Source organism: Plasmodium inui, assembly GCF_000524495.1.
Source record: "Plasmodium inui San Antonio 1 unplaced genomic scaffold supercont1.1, whole genome shotgun sequence".
In the NCBI taxonomy this organism is placed as follows: Eukaryota; Apicomplexa; class Aconoidasida; order Haemosporida; family Plasmodiidae; genus Plasmodium; species Plasmodium inui.
The window spans coordinates 1,737,339-1,757,090 of NW_008481835.1; the positions used below are offsets into that span (position 1 = coordinate 1,737,339).

The following is a 19,752-nucleotide window of genomic DNA, read 5'->3' on the forward strand; positions in this document are numbered from 1 at the left end:
GCTTTGTCGATTTGCCATTTTGTCATTTTTCCATTTTTTCTTTTTTGCTCCCTTTGCGTCCTTTTCCTCGCTATCTACCACTTTTGCATGAACAAGAAAGAAAATTGTGAGGAAAAAAAAAAAAAACATACAAACAAGCATGCGGATAAGTGGAGACGCGAAAGGGTTGTATAAACAGGTAATGCAAATGTTCACTATATTTTTATCAGCCACGAGGACTTTTAAAAGATCATGCGGAATGGCTTATGCACTGGAATGTGCGGTCCTTACGCACGGACACACCCCAAAGGGTATTCCAAAGGATTCCCGCAGGGTGTGCATGCACATGGACGTGTGAAGGATGGAAATAGAAATGTGCCACTGCCAAATTAGTGGTGCATCATCCCGATAAACGAAAAAAAAAAAAAAAGAAAAAAAAAAAGGATAACTACACAACACTTGTAATTTTCCTCGTACACCCCCCTCTGCATTAGCCGAGCGCGCAAGCATGGGAATATCAACGAATTCGTCGCGTACTTACAAACGAGTGACTATATTAAAGTACACATGTGCATTAAAACTGAACATTAGAATACATAGCACTGCATTTTTAAAGAAAGCAAAGGGGTAAAAATATTCGATGTTATGGGAAATTCCCCGCTGAGTGAGAAGTGGAAGAAGAAAAAACGGTTAAGCTTATCCCCCTGCATGAGGAGGGCGCAGGTAGCTTGTAGGCACGGATGTGCCTCTATGGGGAAATAGATATGCTAAATTAGAGCTACGAGTGAAGAAGAAAAAAAAAAAAAAAAATTGCGTAATGCGTAAAATACGGAGCAACGGAGGGTAGCGTGGTAGGAAAAAACTTGTGTAAATATGTGCATAGACGCATAGGTATATTCGGAATGACTGAAATCCGTTTGTTCACATTTCGACAGGCACTTTGTGATCATGTATGTGTCTTACCGGTACAACAGAATTTCTTGGCGACGAGGAAACAGGCGGATGTCGTTATAAACATATATAGTGCCTCACAGAAAGGCGTGATACAAGTAGGGGAACGAAATTACGTATACACACAAAATATAGAAAATACATATCTGTTCGTTCATCATACACAAATCAGCGTCTGTGTAACCCTTCGTTTGAAACATCTTACAAGGAATGGTGCATGAACATTTAATGTTCTTCTTTTTCAAAATTACTGAAGAAGATTATGCACTTTTTTACAGAAAAGGTTAACAAAAAAAAAAGAAAAAAAAAAGTGGTCGCAATTTTCAGGGGATTCGTGCTGAACTGCTGCTTCGATGTTAGCACCGTAAATGGGGCATGTAGAAAAACTTTTCTTTTTCCTTCTTCTCTTTTTTACCTAAGCCATCAGCATTTTTGCTATACCATCGGGCATCATGGAAGATAAGTGGAGTGGAGTGGGTTGCTATATTCCGGAATTCTGGAGCAAATTTCCTTTTTGTGGCTCTTTTGGATTCTTTTCAATTTTCTGAATTTTCCAAATTTGCCGAATTGGCGGAATTGGATGAATTTTTGTTTGGTCACAAGCTGTTCTAAGTCACCTGCAGGTATTACACCTGGCTCCAGTTTGTGACAGTCGATTTTTTTTCACTTTCCACTTCTTCCTAATTCATGCACCAATAAAATCGAACGAATTGGCATAAAAAACACTCAGAGGGCAAAAAGAAAAAATACATAGCGCAAAAGCGCTGTTTTGAAAAAATGTACACATGTATGTGAAGTCACATGTACATTTCACATATCGACATGTTCACACTTGTACATAATTAAAAAAGGAAAAATTGAAAAAGAATTGGGCGATGTGTAAAAACGGGTTTTGCTTTCCCTCCTGTTTTCCTTATATTTTACATTTGTACTTTTCTCATGTGTATACATGTATATCCGCGTACACTTCTGTTTGTGCGTCCACCTTCACATAAGTGAAAAAAATAATAATAAAACGAAATGAAGTAAAAAAACGAAAAAAAAAAGGAAGTCGGGAAAAATAGAGAAAAAGGCAAAAGGAGCGAAATTTAACGAAAAAGTACAAACAAGTACGGAAAATGGCGAAGAATCAGAAAAAATGGCAAATAATCAGGTGAAAAAAAAAAAAAGTATGTTTGTACGCGCATGCATGTACAACATGTGACAGGAAAATTTTCTTCAACATTCAGACAAACAGAAAACCGCTTCGAAATTTTCATATAGAGGAAACTTTTTCCTCCTTTATCGTTCTTTTGTTTTGCCAGAGGAAGCAAATCATTTTAATATCGTTACTTTGAAAAAGAAGCAAGCGTAAATAAATTAAAAAAATGAACGAACTGAGGTGAAAAGAATATAAAAAAAAAGGGCGGGGCGGGGGAAGAAAAACATTCCTACTTCTGCACGTCCAAAAACTTGTCACAAGAAATAGCATTGCTTCGTATGAGTGTGCTTCTTAAGAAATCAACATGATTCGTCGTCCTTTCCCCGGTTTGCCCATTGACATGTACCATATTTTACTTTTTATTTCCTTTTACCGCTCGGTGATCTCATGGGGAGGCTGAGCGCACCAAAACTGTACGCAGAAATGTGCTCTAAAATGTACGCCAAGAGTGTACGCAAAGATGTACTCAAAAGTGTACCCAAAATTGTGCGCAAAATTGTACTCAAAACCGCACACCAAAACTGGGAGCAAGTTTCTTCCCCGTCCTTCTTTCGTATGCACTACACATAGTAAGCTACAACGAAAAAGAAAAAAAGAAAAAAGAACTAAGTTACATTGACGCGCGAAGCAAAGCCTGCAAGGTGGAGAACCCTAACATTGTAAGAGATGTACAGAACTTACTTTTCGCAAATGCGAAATTGAGAGGTGGTCATGATGGAAATCCTCCTACCTACAAAATGGCCCAATTGTAAGAACGGCCAAACAGCCTGACAAATGCCACATCCACACGCGGCTAACCATTCCTTTCACATAAGCTGCGCGAATGTTTGCAGTGCCCCAGAAAAAGAAAAGAAATGACGAAAAAATGTCTAACTAGTGTACAGGCATATGCAAAATATATGTCTATCCCACAAGTGGCTAGTGATTCTCCTTAAAAAGTAGCTGCAATGGCCACCTTCTTTTTATTAACATATGTGATTCCTCTTTAACAAAAAAAATGTAGAACCCTTTTGCTCTTAAGGAACAATGTTGGGAGAACATAATTGATTGTCTTGCCTACCCAGCATGACTCTCTGCAACTGACAAGGGCAGCGCATTCACCTCGAACAAATGATCGCTACATTTGACGTATACCCAAATGTGAAGTTGTCAAACTGGGACTAAATTGTTACTGTGAAGAAGAAATGTGTGGGAAGTGGGGAGGGTGGAACTTCGAATAAGTAAAAGGAAAAAAATCATGGGGAATCTAGAAGAGACCCTCATAGGGGGGTGCTTTTTCCATTTGTCCTGACGTAGCGGAAAAGTCTGAGCTAGGTACTCATTTAGACGGGTGACAACAGCGCATGGGGCAATGTATCTACAATGTGTGCATTTATGTTGGTTTTATTCTGCTTTGTTTTTGTTTATTTTGCTTTACTTTTTTTTTTTGCCAAAATTGTGGAGTCACATGGCCGTCATGAACTGCTGCCTGTTAAACATTGCATTGGCCATTTCTTACGTGGTGGCTTTCCACCAGCAAGGTTACCCCCTTTGGTGCATTCTTCTTTTAAGCTTTAAATGGGCCGAGCGAACCTGGTGCAAAAACCAAATGCGTGTCTGTTCCCCCGTGGTGCGTATAATCTGCTTATCTTATATCCTCTTTCGCGTAGAAGGGTGAACAATTATGCTTATGTGAACCTGCTGCATGTGGTGGCGTGTGGTTTTTCGGCTTTCCACGATGACACATGGAAGGGCGGACCAACAGTACAAATGACTTAGATGCCCCCATGGCAACTGTGCCAAAATGGGTTACACGGCGGGGAACGCATCCATATCTACGGAAGTGTGTATGCAAATGTGTTTATGTACATATATATGTGGGAATGACAGCGGCAACTACTTTGCGGGCGTATAGGTAGGGAATTTTGTTTATTCATTTTTTCCCCCTTTCCATTTTTTTACCTTTGCTGCAATTTTCCCTTGTGATAAGCCCCTTGGGGAATTTTTGCCACAATTGCCCATTTCGCTCCCTTGGGTATGCGCGATTGCTGAGAGGTGCATTTACACGTTAGGACGATCGTGCAGGAGGCGGCCAATGTGCAGGCAACACGAATGCGCACTATAAATGAGGCATACGCGCCAGGGTGAACGGAAACATAATGGTACGAACGCACAATCGCAATTGTTATCCCTGTTCATGTCACCACCGGGAAGCAGTAAGTTCGCCCCCGAGTTTTACACCAAATTGCAGAGAGGGGAATGCTAAATTTCAAAAAGAAAGGCTTTTTCCGCATTTTTCATGAAGTCACTTTTTTGTGATTGTATCCGCCCCAGCAGGTTTTAAAAATTAGGCGGTTAGCGTAGGGATACTACTGTATGTACAGATGAATATGTTGGTTTTTTTTCTCTTTTTCCTCTTTTTTTTTCCCCCTTTTTTTTTCACTTTTTTTTTCCCTTTTTTTTTCACTTTTTTTTTTCCATTTTTTTTTCCCCTTTTTTTTTCCCTTTTTTTTTTCCTCCTTTTGCATTGCTCTTATGTCATCGACTTCCCACCATAGCGGAAAAGAACCATCCTTACCTCGCCAAAAGAGTTATCACAAATGCTATGCCAGGTTGGGATGCATCAAATGGGCATTTCACTTTGTACACTTTTGTCGCGTGTGGAAGGTTCCCAATGAGTTTTACTAGGTATATAGGTACATTTGCAAAAAAAAAAATTGTGAAACAATTGTGAAGCGTTTGAGAAAATTTATAAAAAAAGGTTGAACAAAAAAAAAAATATAAAATGAATAAATGGATAATATTGTAAAAAAGGAGTGTAATGAATTGCCCACTGTCAGAAAAGTAGAAGACATTTATGTACCACCGCGAGCGTAAACTTTTGGGAAATCGCCCCAAATGGTATGTGCAATGTTTACATGTGCATATATATATGCATACTTTCTTTTTTTTTTCATTAATTCCACGCGGACGCTGCTTTAGTATCCTATTTATCCCGCGAGAGACCAGATATAAAAGGCCACCACCACCATCTGACAGTAGTACCCCACGTGTGATCGACAGGATTATTTTCTTTTCTGCCGAGCCCTATGAGGGGGGTCACCAAATTTTAAAGCGTAAACAAGTGGTAGAGGGTATGCAAGCATTCATGAGCACAGACGTTCTCGCGTAGCTATCCGAGTTAGCACAGTGTTGCAAGTGGAGTCAGAACCAACTGTGTGGTTCGTACAATCAAAGGTAGTCAATTCAGAGGCAGTCCATTTAGAGGGAGTCCATTCAAAGACATCCCAATCAAGGAAAACCAAACACACACAACAGGTATTAAGCGACATATGAACCAGTTCTGCAAATTTGAAGAGAGGAAAAAAGGCAGTTAAAAGAAAAAAAAAAAAAAAAGAAGACAAATAGGCAAATAACAACATAACCAAATAAGAAGGAAAACAAAAAATGAAAAGTATAAGGAGCTTTGACCTTTTAAAGAAGGGGAGAATATTTTTAAAAAAGAACAAATTCAACGAAATAAGCAAGAGGACCTTTGGAGGAACCTTCAACCACAATATAAAAGAAAACGATCGAGTACCACCAGCCTCAGAAAATCCAAGTTATAAAAATCTGTTCGATCATGCAGATGATATAAAACTGTGGGAAATAGAAGAGAAAGAAAATATTTGTCATAAGAGGGTGGAGGATTTGTCCGAGTTGGTCGAACCGTCAAATCATCCACATCAGTATGAAGGCATATTTGTGAGGACAAGATATGCACATTATAACCAAACAGCTGAACCTGTTTTTCCAAGGAAACCAAATTTAGAGAAAGGCGAATTAGCCAGTGGAGCTAATGTAACAAGAACAGATGTATGGCATAACCCTAACGAGCCTGCTGTCGTTTCAGTGGGTAAATTTGAACCACATAATTTTCGGCCAGCTGGTTATGCTGAAAATACACCCAACCCAGATAGTATAAACTCAGATTATCATCCAGATTTTAGAGAGTATAGATTAAGAAGTGGAAATGCGGATAGAAGAACCTTCATGTATTTTATAAGTGCCTCCTACTTCTTTATCATGTCGTCAATTATGAGATCAACCATATGTAAATCGGTGCACTTCTTTTGGATCTCCAGAGATTTAGTTGCAGAAGGAACTACCGAATTAGATATGAGGACAGTAAGCCCTGGAGAACACGTTGTAATAAAGTGGAGAGGGAAGCCAATTTTTGTTAAACATCGAACCCCTGAGGATATTCAGAGAGCTAGGGAGGACGACAAATTGGTGGAAACTATGAGAGACCCTCAGTTAGATTCTGACCGAACTATTAAACCTGAGTGGTTGGTTAATATAGGCGTGTGTACACATTTAGGTTGCATTCCAGCCCCCGGTGGAAATTACAACGGCTACTTCTGCCCTTGTCATGGTTCCCATTATGACAATTCTGGCAGAGTTCGCCAGGGCCCTGCGCCGTCAAATTTGGAGGTCCCCCCATACGAGTTTGTTGACGAGAATACGATAAAGATTGGATGATCTGTTTAGCGGTGCATGGTTTTGCACTGGCCCTGTTTTGCGGTTGCCCCGTTTAGAAGTTTTTCCCTCGATTTTTGCTTCTGAACACCTCTCAGGGACATCCGCACTGGCAGAGCCGTGTCCGATAGAGGTCAGGCCTACATTGGAACAGTGGTGGAACGACGCAAGGATCCACCCATTTGAACCCTCGCCCACCGCCTCAAAGGCCACCTGTCTGGTTCACGCAGGTGGAAACTTCATAGTGCCATCGCCAACAGCTCATTTTTTCCTCCCGGCACATTGCGCACTGCACATTTTATTCGTTTGGATTTTTTTTTTTTTTACCCTCCAAGTAGGCATATTTTTGTTGCAACAAAAGAGGCCATTCTTTTAAAACAACATGCCATGTATATATAAATATATATAAGCGCGTGTCTGTGTATTTATGGCGCACCCATTTGGGCATGGGCAGAGCACCTTTCACTGGTGCACAAAATGGTTGGCAACATGGCTGGCAGTGACCGAAAAAGAGACGTGTCAACCAGTGTGCGCATTTATCCGTCTGAAACGTATGTGGTCTTAAAAGGTCCCGCTACTACCGCTTTTCTTTATTATCCGTAGGCTTCTGTAAAAAGATTGCAGTAAAAGGATGCTAGTAAAAGGATGGCGGTTAAAACGAAGCGGTAAAAGTGTCAGGGGTTCATATTTTCTGTGTGAAATGTGTGCGAAAGAGGGAAAAAAAACATATCAACACTGCAATCACAAATTTGTGTCTATTAAAAAGAGGAATACGTGGAATGACACAACACGCAAATGCAACTTTCCAGGTAAGAATGAGCAACTATGGCGATCGCTCCCTCTTTGTGAGTTTCAAATTTTTGTCGCAGGCGAATTTGCCGCTGCCTGTAGGCGTAAAGGTTTCTCCTTCATTTTGGCGTTGTACACAAAATATGGAATCGAAAATATTTTTTAAAAATTTTGTCTTAAGTTTAAGAATGACGAATGGACCGCAAAAAAAAGAGGTGGCATTACAAAAGGGGGGTGTCCACGCATGTGCAGGTAATATGTGCGTGGACGTATGGATGAAGGGGCGAGTAGGCCCTAGGCGAAGGTGTGTATACCTGCGCACATGTGCGCACGCGCGTGATGGGCCATTTTTAAAGATGCCCGAGAGGTGAAAAGACTAAAACAATTGTGTGAAGGGGCAAACGTAAGCACGGGCACGCGAACGAGCGAGCTACGCAGTAAAGACGAATTCACAAGAAAGATGGGTGCAGTGTGCGCAAACGGTGTGAGTATTCCTTGTCCATCCCTAAGCTTTGTTGTCCTTTTTTCTGTCTGTTTTTCCGCCTGTTCACTCCGCCTCGTCGCGCCTCCGCCACTGCTCGAGCGTCACTTCCTGTGGCAGTTGCAGCCCTGAACGAACCTGTTCAACTTATTCGATAAATGCTTGTACAAGAGGAAACAGAAAAAATTATTTATGAGGAAAATTATCAGGACGAGGCCCAAAAAGAAGGCGTACAGATTCCCTGTCTCCTGAGGAGCTCCGTACGCACCGCCAAACTGAGATCCGCTAAACTGTGAACCGGTGTGCGGTGCACCGTTAAACTGTGAACCGGTAGACTGCGCAACGACATCGCCCCCGGTAAGGTAACTGATAAGCATCCTCTTGTAGTGCCTAAATTTATACACAATGTAGCGAAAAAGGGTTAAATTCTTGAAAAAATTGTAAATTTTAAAATAAAACGTTTGAAGGCTGTCCACCGAAGAGTTATAATAAATGAGGGGGGTCTTGAATATGTCGTTATGACAATGATTTTCATAATACAAAAAATTGAATATATTTCTTTTTTTTTCTTTAAAAATAAAATTGGGATTTTTATCGTGAAAGGAATTTTTATTATGTAGCAGCATATTTTCTTCCTCTTCATCACATAGTGGAAACTTTGCGCCCATGGAGGCAGAAGTGCTTCCGCCGTTGGCAGCAGTCGTTCTTCTTCCCCCACCTGCGCCTGCCCCTACTCCTGGTGCTCCTCCTCTTGTGGGTTTTTCGAAAAGATATATTTTCTCTATCTCATCGTATAGTAAATCTTGTAAATATTTGCAAATATAGTGGAGTGAATCAAAATGTTGTTTTTTTTCATTAATTTGTAAAATGCATATATCTTTCAATATTTTGAAGAAGGATTCTGACTTGTTTCTGTTTTTGTGTAAATTTTTCATATTTTTTTCGTTTATCATGATATATTTTAGCAGAAGGCTAATTGTGTTTTGTAAAATTTTAAAATTGGACAACATGTGATATATGATTTTCGTTTTGTTGTTGGTAATTTTTATGACATCTTTCAATTTCGAAATTACGTAATTATTTTTATTTTCGATGGTTTTTACTTTGTCCACTAATGTTAGTAGGGCATGTCCTCTTGTATTTTTTGCTTTTTCTTCAATTTTTTCTTCTCGTATGCAATTTTGTTCATAATGATCGTACTGGATGTGATCATTCAGCACATGGTCCAATTCGTCAAGGTATTGTAATTTATTATCTTTAATATTTTTTCTTTTTGCTTCATTGTTTATTACTTTTTCTTTCATTTTATTTTCTGGTTTGTTAATAATTAATGGGATTTGTTTTCCCGATTTTAATTTGACAGAATATATTTTCGACTCGTTATTATCATCATATTCACTAATGATATCGTACACTTCGTTAACAAGTTTGCTGTTGCTTTTTTCTGTTTCTTTTATTTCGTTCAAGATTTTTATACTTTTGTCATTGTTTTTCTGTTTGTATTTTACATTTATAATATTTTTCATTTTGTCCTTCTTGTGCATTTCTTTGTGTATCCCTGCTTCGTCTACGTACTGTTTTAGATATCTATCTGAGTATATCATGTTTTCTATTTCTCCTAGGGTTAGGCACATGTTCGCCTCGTCGAAGTGACCACGTTGACTTCTTTGGATGGCCTCTTCTTTCTGATATGCCCTTTTTGACTGCTCCTCCAGATGGCCAGTACTTCCCCCTGTCGTCGCACTCTGCTCATTTTCCGTTATGCCTTTTTTTTCTCTTTCTAAGCTGGTTCTCCAAACGGATAAACGACATGTAATTAGGTCCACAAAAAGTTCTGTAATCGCTTCGCACCGGGCTTTTTTTCGATATTGCAAACCTTGCTCTTCTTTTTCCTGTACACTTCCCTCCTTCTGTGAGGGGCGAAATAATCTTCCTCTATTTTTCACCCTGTGGGAGAGGCCCATGAGGGTGGCTTCCCCCATCCAAGCCGAAATGGTGTAAACTAGCTTACTCTTAGCAGTGGGTAATTTTTCTGAAAAAAGGTAATTTGTCGTGCAATTTGCCATATGATCCGAGATGAGGCCTCTTACGTAGCTTTCTCTCTTCGTTAGGTCCTCTCCAATTCTGCGGCTAGACAGGCTACTGCATATATCTGCCACCAGTTTGGACATGAGCTTCATATCGCTGGGGCTTCTCATCAGCGCCATGGTGTGGTAGCGCGAGTGTATGTTTTTTCGTCTTAACATGTGCAGATACAGCGTAAGGGTGTTAATGGTTGGGGGGGATTCAACATTCAAAGGGGGAGTTTCGACACGATCTTGGTGATTTATAGGGGGGTCCTTCGGGTGGTGCGGCTCCCTGGGGTGGGGTGGTTCCACTGGGAAGGATTCCCCATCAGGATAGTACTCCTCATCTATGTAGTACTCCTCACTATCCGCATCCTCCAGCTCTTCATCCACCTGCTCATCATCCTCCTCCCTGTAGGCATAATACGACAAATCCGTTCCCTGCAGACGATCGTGCCTTTTGCATGTTCTGCTTCTCTCGAAATGCGCAAAAAAAAGACTCTGTAGTTCCTTCTCAAGTGTTGATTTGCTTTTCTTCTTCAAAAGAAGCCCATTCTTCAATATATCCACACAACTGCCACGATTGCGCAGACTAGCTAGTGGGGCACATCTCATGAAAGACATAAGCAATACTGAGTTGAATGTGTTTTTCCACTTGGTCATGAAATCAAAGCACCATTTGAGGCTCTCCAAGTTGTGTGTCGCGCGTCCCTTTGTTATTTTTTCGAAGAGGTAGATCATTATCAAGCTGTCCTGTGGTTGTTCCTTTAGAGGGGTTAAAATTTGCAGGTCCTTTATTCTATTCTGTTGCTGCATCTTTTCCCAAATATAAGTCATGAGAGGGTCTTCCTCCTCCTCCTTGTGTGGGCGAGACCTCGATGCATCGCATGTTGGGAAACGAAAAATGGGTGAATAAAAAAGGTGTAATTTTTTTATATGTCCTATTTTATTAAACTGTTTTGATAAGAAGAGGTTTCTGAGCATTCCCCTTTTTTTTCTTATTTTCCTTTTTTTCTTCTTCAGAATTTTATGCCTCCTTCTCCTCCCTGGGAGGGGCAATCCCTTTCTAGATATGAACACGAGATACTTTCGGATGGTGAACTTGATTAGGTTACCTCTAAAGGTAAGAAATTTGTTAATGTCCCCCGCATGTTTTTTCAAGCAGACCATATCGAGATTGCACAGAAAACGGGGCTTCCATATAGTCAGGAGCGGGTACATACGCCTATTCTGCAGTATACTATTTTGCACGTTTTTTATAGCCCCGTAGTTGTAGCAGTGTACTTGAGGAAGTGGCCTTGGTGGTGTCCCACTCGGACTCGCTGGAATGGTCCTTTTGTCAGAAGTGTGTCGAGTCGTTGCACTGTGGGGAGGAACGTGCCTTGGGATATTCACACGACTGTGCAATTTTGGAAAGACCCTCATCACGAGCAAACGGAATGGGGAAAGAAATTGCCCACGTGTGGGTAAATACTTCTCCACTGTGCTTCTCCCAAGAGGTGCATCCTCTACGGGGGTAAAAAAGCGATCCATTCGGATGGCGTCTTTTACGTTATAGTGAGCGTAACTGAGCTCGTCCTTATACCTCATCAGGTAGGCAATGTAAGGCATGTACTTGTTGACCACATTTTTGTAATTCACGAATGGGTAATTTTTTAAAAGGTTGGATATCCTGAGTTTGTTAAAATTTTGAAGTACAGCATATTTTTTCTTGACATCTTTGTTTAGGATGGCTATCGAGTGAGGTGAGACGGCTTGTTTGTATCTTTTCTGGCCTAGCACCTTCTGTTTTGTGGCTACATACGAGGGCACACTAACGTTGTCTTTCTCTTCATCCTTATGTTGACTTGTATTCACTTCATCCTCCTTCATGGTGTTCCTTTCATGGTTTCTTTTTTCATCAAACACGTTTCCTATTTGTTCTGTTAAATGATCAAGTGAAGGTTCGTTAATGTTACTACTCTTGGAGTCTCTCTCGACAAGTTCAGCGTTCATTAGTTCTTTTTCGATGAGTTCCGTGTCCATAAGTTCCTTTTTGATCAATTCTGTGTCTATCAGCTTTGAATCGATAAGATCTGTGTCTATTAATTCTTCCTCTATCGTTTCTGGATCTAGGAAGAAGCCTTCAAAGGGGGTAAAGTTGGACATCGTCGAGGGGGGTGCACCCTTGGGTAATTGGTCTGTTGCCATGGTTTCGGTCATGTGCCTTTCGATCGTCTGCATTTCTGGTAAGTGCAGTGCATCCTCGTCGCGCGCCTTATCTACGTGTTTCTGTTCATTTCGCCAGTGGCTTGGTCCTGGTGCAGTGCCTCCACTCTGCATCCGCTCTTTGTCCTCAAGGAGGACCTCCAAATTTTCTATGATCTCATGGTCGCGAATGTTTTCATTCTTCTCATGCTTGTAATTGTCGTGGAAATCTTTTTCAATCTGAGTGATGTTATCATCCGAGTATATTTTATCACTGAGCATATCAACACCAGATGAAGCAAAAATTTGCAGATGTGTTAAAGTACAGTAATAATTATTTTCTAAGTTGTGATGAGAAAGGACAACAAACTTCATATACTTCACCCAACAGTTATCTTCATCGTAATTTTTACAATAATCATATATGTTAAAGAGTTCAAAGCTCTTTGTAAAATTGGTGGCAATTTTTCCTAACTTTTTCCATTTTTTTGTAGGGTATACATCACTGCCTAATATTTCGATAACTTTGAAATTTGACGCATAATGCTCTAGTGAGACTAATCCGATTTTCTCGATATGTATAATGTCACTGAATGAGTAGATCCACCAGATGTCTGAATTGCATGGCGTCAGCATGTAACTGTCATAGTCGTATTGTTGAATCGATCGGATGTTTATAATTCCCTTGCTGTACTCGATTATCTTCGTCCCGGTGTCTACCGATCCGAAGTCGATCTTCAGCTTCAGACTCGTCAGGTTGTAGTTTTCGCCCAGAATGTATTTTTCTAAGGGGGAGGGAGTGGCGAAACGATTACGAAGCGTTGAAGCGATTACGCAGCGGTGAAGTGATCACGTGGGTGTAACGCATTGATCAATATTCGATCTGCCTCTACAAAGGGGAGCCTGAGAGGCGCCTCTCACAGCTCGCGCATACCTGTCGACCCACTGTCCTGGTTGTTATTTATGTCGTTCATATAAGTCGTATCTTTGGGGGTGAAAAAGCTTTTTATAAGAAAAAACAAAAAATTTATTGAAATTAAAAACCACCATATCATATTCCTTGTCTTCCGTAGTAGTAACGTTTCGATTTTTTTTTTTTTTTTTACTTATTTAGCTTTCTGGCTATTCTGCAGTTTCGAAGACTGCCCATGCCGTGTCCCCTTTGGTATGCAGCGTTAACTGAGCAATGTTGCGGGGGCTGTTTAAGGGGCTACTTCTGCAGGTGCGCGGGCACTTATTTAGATGCTTGAGAAGTCGCATGCTGCATGGATTACTTTGTGTAGTGATGCACCAGTTTGGTCACCTGAGGACCGGTCGCGTGGGGGCATGTCTGCTGAGTGCACATGTGCAGTTGCAGAGTTGTGTATCTGCGTATCTTCGTATATGCGTATCTGCGTACCTGCATATCTGCATATCTGCGTATCTACTGCTTCCGTTTGGCCAACCAGTGGTGCACTTACGGTGGCCCCTTAGTCGACGCGTCTCTGGTCAGCAGAAATGTGCCCGATGACTGCCTCGGTTTTGCTTTCTGCTTCGACTGGCAGTGGGTGTGCGTTCTCAGATATTCATACAGATATGTACTTCCATACATACGTGCTGTCGCCAAGGTTGTGCGAATGGGTCTGCTGCCTTGGGGGCATCGCACTTCCCCTTGAGTGGGCTGCAAAAAAAGGGGTGCCGTCGTTTACGTGTGTTTGTCGTTTTCTCGTTTGGAGTTGAGGCGAAAAGGGGGCACGTTACGCAAACGACGAATTGGGAAGATCAAAAGGGTTGGAGATGGGACAAATGAGTAACGCTGCGTAGGAAGGGGCAACGCTGCAATCAAATGGATAGCGCTACGAAAAAATGGGTTGCGCTGCAAACAAATGGATAGCACTACGAATATGCGAGTAGCAATAGGAACAAACAAAAGCGCACTGCTGCGTGTTTTTACAAAGGCGCACGGGTTTATAAGAGACGCATACAGGTACATTTAAGTGCGATAATGTGAAGATAAGCAGTTAACATGACTTCCCTCATGGTAATGAACTTAATACGCCGAAAAGGAAACAAATAAAAAAAAAGTACAGTGTAGTAGTGAAGCAGTGGGGCAAGGAAACAGCGAAGTTGCGAAGGCATGCAGAAAATGAGCCTTTTTATTTCCCCGAGTTTTTCTTTTTGTTGCATGTTTAACAATGACGTTTGAATTTTTTTCTTTATATTATTGCGACGTTTTTGCTACGTTTTTAAAACGCTTTGGGACATAACACAATTGCAGAGTTGATGGGACGCCTTGCCGCGTTTGTGGCACGCGTTTGCCGATTTTTCCACAGAGGCATTCATGGTGAAAATTGTTTGAAAAACTGAAATCGAGGACGCGCCACGTTTGGCCTCACAAGTTTGGTCAGGCATGTACGCGTAGTGAAAGTTTCGTCGCGTACGTTCGCAGCGATGTACGCAAAGAACGTTTTTCTATGTGCATGCATTATGTGCGCATGTACCCGTTCATGGTGTTTGCAGAACTGCACTGTTTTGTGCCCCCCACACACATACACCTTTGAACATCGCAATGGGGGACAAAATGGTAAAGAGGTGTTTGGCTGGTGGAGGAAGAAGCTTCACAAAAGGGTGAGAAGCAAAAATAGCGTAGGGGAGTACCCACATGGGGGAAACACATCACAAAAGGGAGTAAACCTCTCCAAGAAAACAACGCTTGTAATGAACTCCATTTGTTGGTTCTCTTGGGATTTCCTTGGGCACGCCGATCCGTTTTGTTTGGCCGGTTTGTTTCCCCCTTTTGACGTCTTGAAAGCAAAAAATGAGGAGCAGGAAAACAACTCGAGGTTGTCTCACAGACAGAGAGTGCATTCACCACTTAAAAGGAAAATTTTTGTTCTTAAAAATTTCTTGTAATAGTGATTAAGCACATGCTTATATTCCTCCCTATTTGGAAGTGGTTCTCTCAATTTGGTGCCACAGGAAATTTCCCTAAAATTGCTAAGGTTTTCTGAGTATAAAATTCAAAGAAAAAATTGTGGCATAGGTTTGTACAAATTTATGTTGTTGGGTAGGAGTGAACAGCGGAAGGAATCGCACATGTCCATGGATGAAGTTACGATAAAAAAGATATATACATGTATGTATATACTGCCGCGTGCTAATGTAGCAACCCGCGCTGAACCTACTTGTCGCTTTCTCGTTAAGGAGCAAGGGGGGAGATAGGTCCTCTTGGTGGCAGAACTGGAGGACGCGGTTCAAAATGTGGAAGTCAACGGAGAGGTTGTCCAAATAGATTAGAATCTGATAATTGGGGGGGGAGGGAGAAAACGGGGTGGAAAAATAAATCAGACACACTGCGGAGATTTTCTTCGAAAGGATGAGGTGTTTGGCTGGTTCACTGTCCTTAGAAGCGTATTAGTCATTCGGCTGACGCAACAAGGAGAGTAAGACAAAAAGTGAGCGGAGGCAGTCGACGTATGCCCTATGGGCATGTGCGTAAAGTATGGACAACTCGCCGATTCGTCACTTTGAAGTTGCACTTACGACGTCCCGAATGTTTGCTCGAATGTTCCCATCCGCGTGCATGCGATGTAGAGAGGTAGAAATGGTTCGGAGTATTTCAACCTTTTTAAGTCTACATAGGACAGTTCGAATGTAAGGCACTAACGCTTTTGGCACGTCACCATCTTGAAGCGACTGTAAAAAGTGAGCTCGTCTTGCATTCTTAAATGTGAGCGAGGCTACATCGGTAAAATGGGATAGACTTTTCTGCAAATTTTTCCTTGAGGCGATCGTGAGGTTGTTATTTGGTGTAACTTTTCTTTGCTCATTTGCTTCGAAAAGGGATGAGGCAAAAATAGTTCGCAGTGCGCATATGTAGGCAAGGCTAAAATTCAACAGAGACGAAGAATAGTAATGAGAACTTAGGACCAAAATGTTGCACCTGATGGACTCCACATGGAAATACTTTTTCTCTAACAATGAAGCAAACTGGTGTAACTCCTCCATGTGTTTGTTGTTGATTAATGTTATTATTGGGTAGTGAGTATTCATTTTTGCTTTCCCTTTTGATTCTTTTTTAATTTTTTTGATCAAAAAGGCAATTCTTTTCAGCATGTTGTTATGCTCAGGATCATGTTGTGACGTTAATTCTACAGGAAGTAGCCCTTTTGTTTTTTTTCTCTCCAAATCTATGTATTTTTTGTAGTCTAAGAAAAATTTATATAGGAAGGTTTTCTCGAGTATGCTTTTTAACTTGTCTTTGGAAAACGTTTTTCCCTCTTCTGCGGCATCATTGAGGGAGAGGTAGTTCGAATGAGTCTCCTCGTTGACTCTTTTGTAATGCGTATCGATGATGAATTCATTCTTGGGATAGTTATAAATAAAGGAAAAGCAAAAGTAGAGAAGCAGGAGACTAACAACATTTTCCGTTTCTCCACACGAGGGGTTCATATTCTGGATGCTCCATGATAAATCAGCTAGTAAGTTGTAGATAACTCTCTTTAGCTGCCTCTTTTTTTGTTCATTTTCCTTGTGCACTTTCTGTACTATATTTAGCGTATAGCACATGGACTTTATCATTTTTGTGACAATCTCTATTTTGAGCAACTCACATTTTTGCTTCACGTTGAGGTACTCTGTCACACTTCCAAAGAGTTGGACCTTCACTTGGTATGTGTTGTGTGTATTTGCTCTACAGTAATGTTTGACGATTTTTTCGCCCTTCTTCATTTTGTACGGGATTTTCTGTAAGAGGATGTCCCTAAGGGGGAAGAGTTGCACGTTTTCTTTGCACGCATTCGTTGTGTGCTGTTCAATTGGGTGCTCGTCTTTCTTCTGAATATTTTCGAAGCGTTTCTGCATCGCTTCTCCTTGGAGTGTATCACCGCGATTGCGGGAAATGGCGCATAGGATCCCCTGCAAGCACAGATTATTTTGAAGAATAAAATCCAAGTCGGTGTATCCTCCCAGCAAGAAGTTCGTCAAAATGTGCATAATTTCGTCTTTCATTTGAGGGCATTCAAATGAGTCTGCATCCAGGGTCTCCATTTGGCCCATTTTATCATAAAAGCTGCTTTCATTTTTAATGAGAAGAACAAACTCGTATAGGTGAAGAAGTGTAAAACTGGAAGCTGCACAATGTTCTACATTATTGAGATGCAAATAAATTTCTTGTTGTCTTTCTATGAGGACAAAAATGCACAGCATAATGTTCACAACGTTTTCGTAATATCTGTTTAGGTTCTTTAAACTAAACGATCTGATCATGGTGAAGCAGAAACAGAAAGAAATGTCACGTCGCAGAGATTTCCCTACCATATGTTTGTTGATTACTTCTAGTCTATGCTTTAGTTGGTCCTTGTGTGAAATGTTTTCAAAATTGAGGGTGCGTACTTGGCTCAGCAAGGTGATGAAAACTCGCAAGTTTGCAATTCCCTTTTGGAAATCCTCAAAAATGTGGCATGGTAAATATTTTTTTATGTCTTCAATTGATAGGTAAATTTTTTCTACATTTTCTAATTGGTTCTCTTGCCCTTGTTTAATCAACGCAAGTATTTTTCTTGCACTGACAATTGTGTAGATGCTGTACATATACTGAACATAGTTTTGTGATTTTATTTTTTCTAACGTGCTCCATGTCTTCATATCACTGGTGCTTCCATCCCTTGGCGTCTTTTCCTCAAAAATGGCATCCTCCACATTGTAACATTTTATTTCTTCATTTATTATGAGCAAACAGCTGTCACATGCGCGGATGCATTCTTCCAAGTTGTTCGTCAGGAAGTGGAGGAGGGAACAATTGTTCAGCACCTTTATGTGTTCTTCCTTAATTAGTTCGTGCCCTGCGATTTGGGGGGAAGAGGCATATGAAGGGTGGGCATCTGAGTGGGTCGTTCGCACGGGGGATTTTCAATGTGGCTCATACAAATGGAAGGTGCAGCACAGCTAGGGGAGAAGCGGAAGAAACCACAGACTCAGTAGTACGCATATGTATATATATAGATATGTACATATATATACATATGTGTGTATATCTGTACAGATATGTGTATGTCGCCCCCATTTCTCACCCGTGAGCAGGTAGGAGGACACCGATTTGAGCGTCTCCAAGCAACTGGCAAAATCGGAATTCTTGAAGTAGAGGTTCTTTGCCTTTTCTATCAAAACGATGAGGAAGAAATTTTTGGTGGACGTGCAGCTGGGTAGCTTCTGCTTCAGCATTCTGGATTCTCTTGCAGGCAGTTCGTTCCTCTTCATTTGAGTAAACTTCAATTCGATGACCTTATTTTGTGTTGCTCGATCTTGGAGTAGTAGTAGTTTAGGCTCGTTTTTCTTAACTATGTCGGAGCAGGGTCGTACAATTTGATGGTTACTTCCTGTGTTATCTCGGACGAGTTCTTCCACTTCGCTATTTATATCATTTGATTTCTTTTCTTCAGAGATGCGCAACTCGTTAGGGTTGTCCACATTTCGATGTGAGAGATTTACCCTGTCTACATCATTGTGCTGATCCACTTTATCCATTTCGTCTTCGTCACAATCTTGATATATTGAATCAATCGCTCTTTTGCGGATTTCATCCTTCTGGTTTCGCAGCAGTTCATTTTTTTGTTCATCCAGCTGGGACTGTATCCTTTGCGCATCATCCTGTAGCTTCTTGATAAAATCGTCTCGCGAGTTTTTATTTCTCTTGAGCCTTTTCTTTAGATCATCTAAACTGTTGATTCTCCTATCATTAATTATCGATTTGAATTTCTGCTCCTGTGCAATTAATTTGTTCTTTTCTTCCTTTGTGCACTTTATCAAATTTGGATATGTGGCATTTTTGTATATGAGGAAAATATTGAAGTAATTTAAATATCCCCATAATTTGTTTTCTTTTTTCTTCAAATTTAAGATAATAAATTGGGTGTTTTCTCTAACATGGACGTGCTCCTTCTCCATGCTTATTTTGTCATACAAATCGATGTTGACGATCCTATTTTTGTGATTTATTTTGATGTACGTGTCTGATATTAGGAGGTCTTTTGCCTTTTCTACTTCTACTACGTGTTCGTCGTAGAAGCACAGGTCTTCTATGCATCTGACATCGGAGAAGACGCTTTGGTTCCGCTGGTCACCTTCGCCGCTTGCTTCCTTTTTCAGCCTTATCTCCACGGAGTCGAAGTTTTCTCTCCAGGTGAGTTCCATGGGGTGGGCAACCGGTGCGTAAGGAAGCGGTACGTAGGGAAGCAATTTGCGTAGAAGCAGCTATCGTGGAGATGGTCTACACGTCTTTCCGTTTTCCACGTTAGCCCGAGAAAACAAAACAACGGGGGATGAAGAAGTAACGAATGGCTAAAGTCGGAGCACCAAGCCGGAGTGTAGCCCAAAATGGGATCAGTTTCTACGAACCTTAGGTTTAGGAAATTTTCTCCACGTTGAATCTATCAACACAGGATTGAACACTGATAACCGCGTGGAAGTTTTTTCGTGCCTAATTTTGTTGCGTAGAGTTTATTTTTGCCTTTTTTTTGCTTTTTTTTTAGGGAACTGATTTGGGGTGTAGAACGTGAAATAAGAGTTGGACACTAAAACGGGGGAAAATTTTCACAAAAATGATACAGACGGGATAAAAAAAA

The 19,752-nt window shown here is 40.9% G+C and overlaps 3 protein-coding genes across 3 annotated transcripts; 1 reads left to right on the forward strand and 2 right to left on the reverse strand.

Moving 5' to 3' along the window:
- Positions 1-5,557: 5,557 nt before the first annotated feature.
- C922_00394 (ubiquinol-cytochrome c reductase iron-sulfur subunit) lies at positions 5,558-6,631 on the forward strand (the record flags this gene model as incomplete). The annotated part of the gene is made up of 1 exon (XM_008816011.1): positions 5,558-6,631. The coding sequence occupies one exon, from the start codon at positions 5,558-5,560 to the stop codon at positions 6,629-6,631; it is 1,074 nt and encodes a 357-aa protein (XP_008814233.1).
- Positions 6,632-8,002: 1,371 nt separating this feature from the next.
- C922_00395 (hypothetical protein) lies at positions 8,003-13,206 on the reverse strand (the record flags this gene model as incomplete). The annotated part of the gene is made up of 2 exons (XM_008816012.1): positions 8,003-12,936; positions 13,086-13,206. The coding sequence occupies 2 exons, from the start codon at positions 13,204-13,206 to the stop codon at positions 8,003-8,005; spliced, it is 5,055 nt and encodes a 1,684-aa protein (XP_008814234.1).
- Positions 13,207-14,979: 1,773 nt separating this feature from the next.
- Positions 14,980-19,321, reverse strand: C922_00396 (hypothetical protein; the record flags this gene model as incomplete). The annotated part of the gene is made up of 4 exons (XM_008816013.1): positions 14,980-15,137; positions 15,316-15,430; positions 15,674-17,973; positions 18,202-19,321. 4 exons carry the CDS (start codon positions 19,319-19,321, stop codon positions 14,980-14,982), a joined length of 3,693 nt encoding a protein of 1,230 aa, XP_008814235.1.
- Between the last annotated feature and the right edge of the window lie 431 nt (positions 19,322-19,752).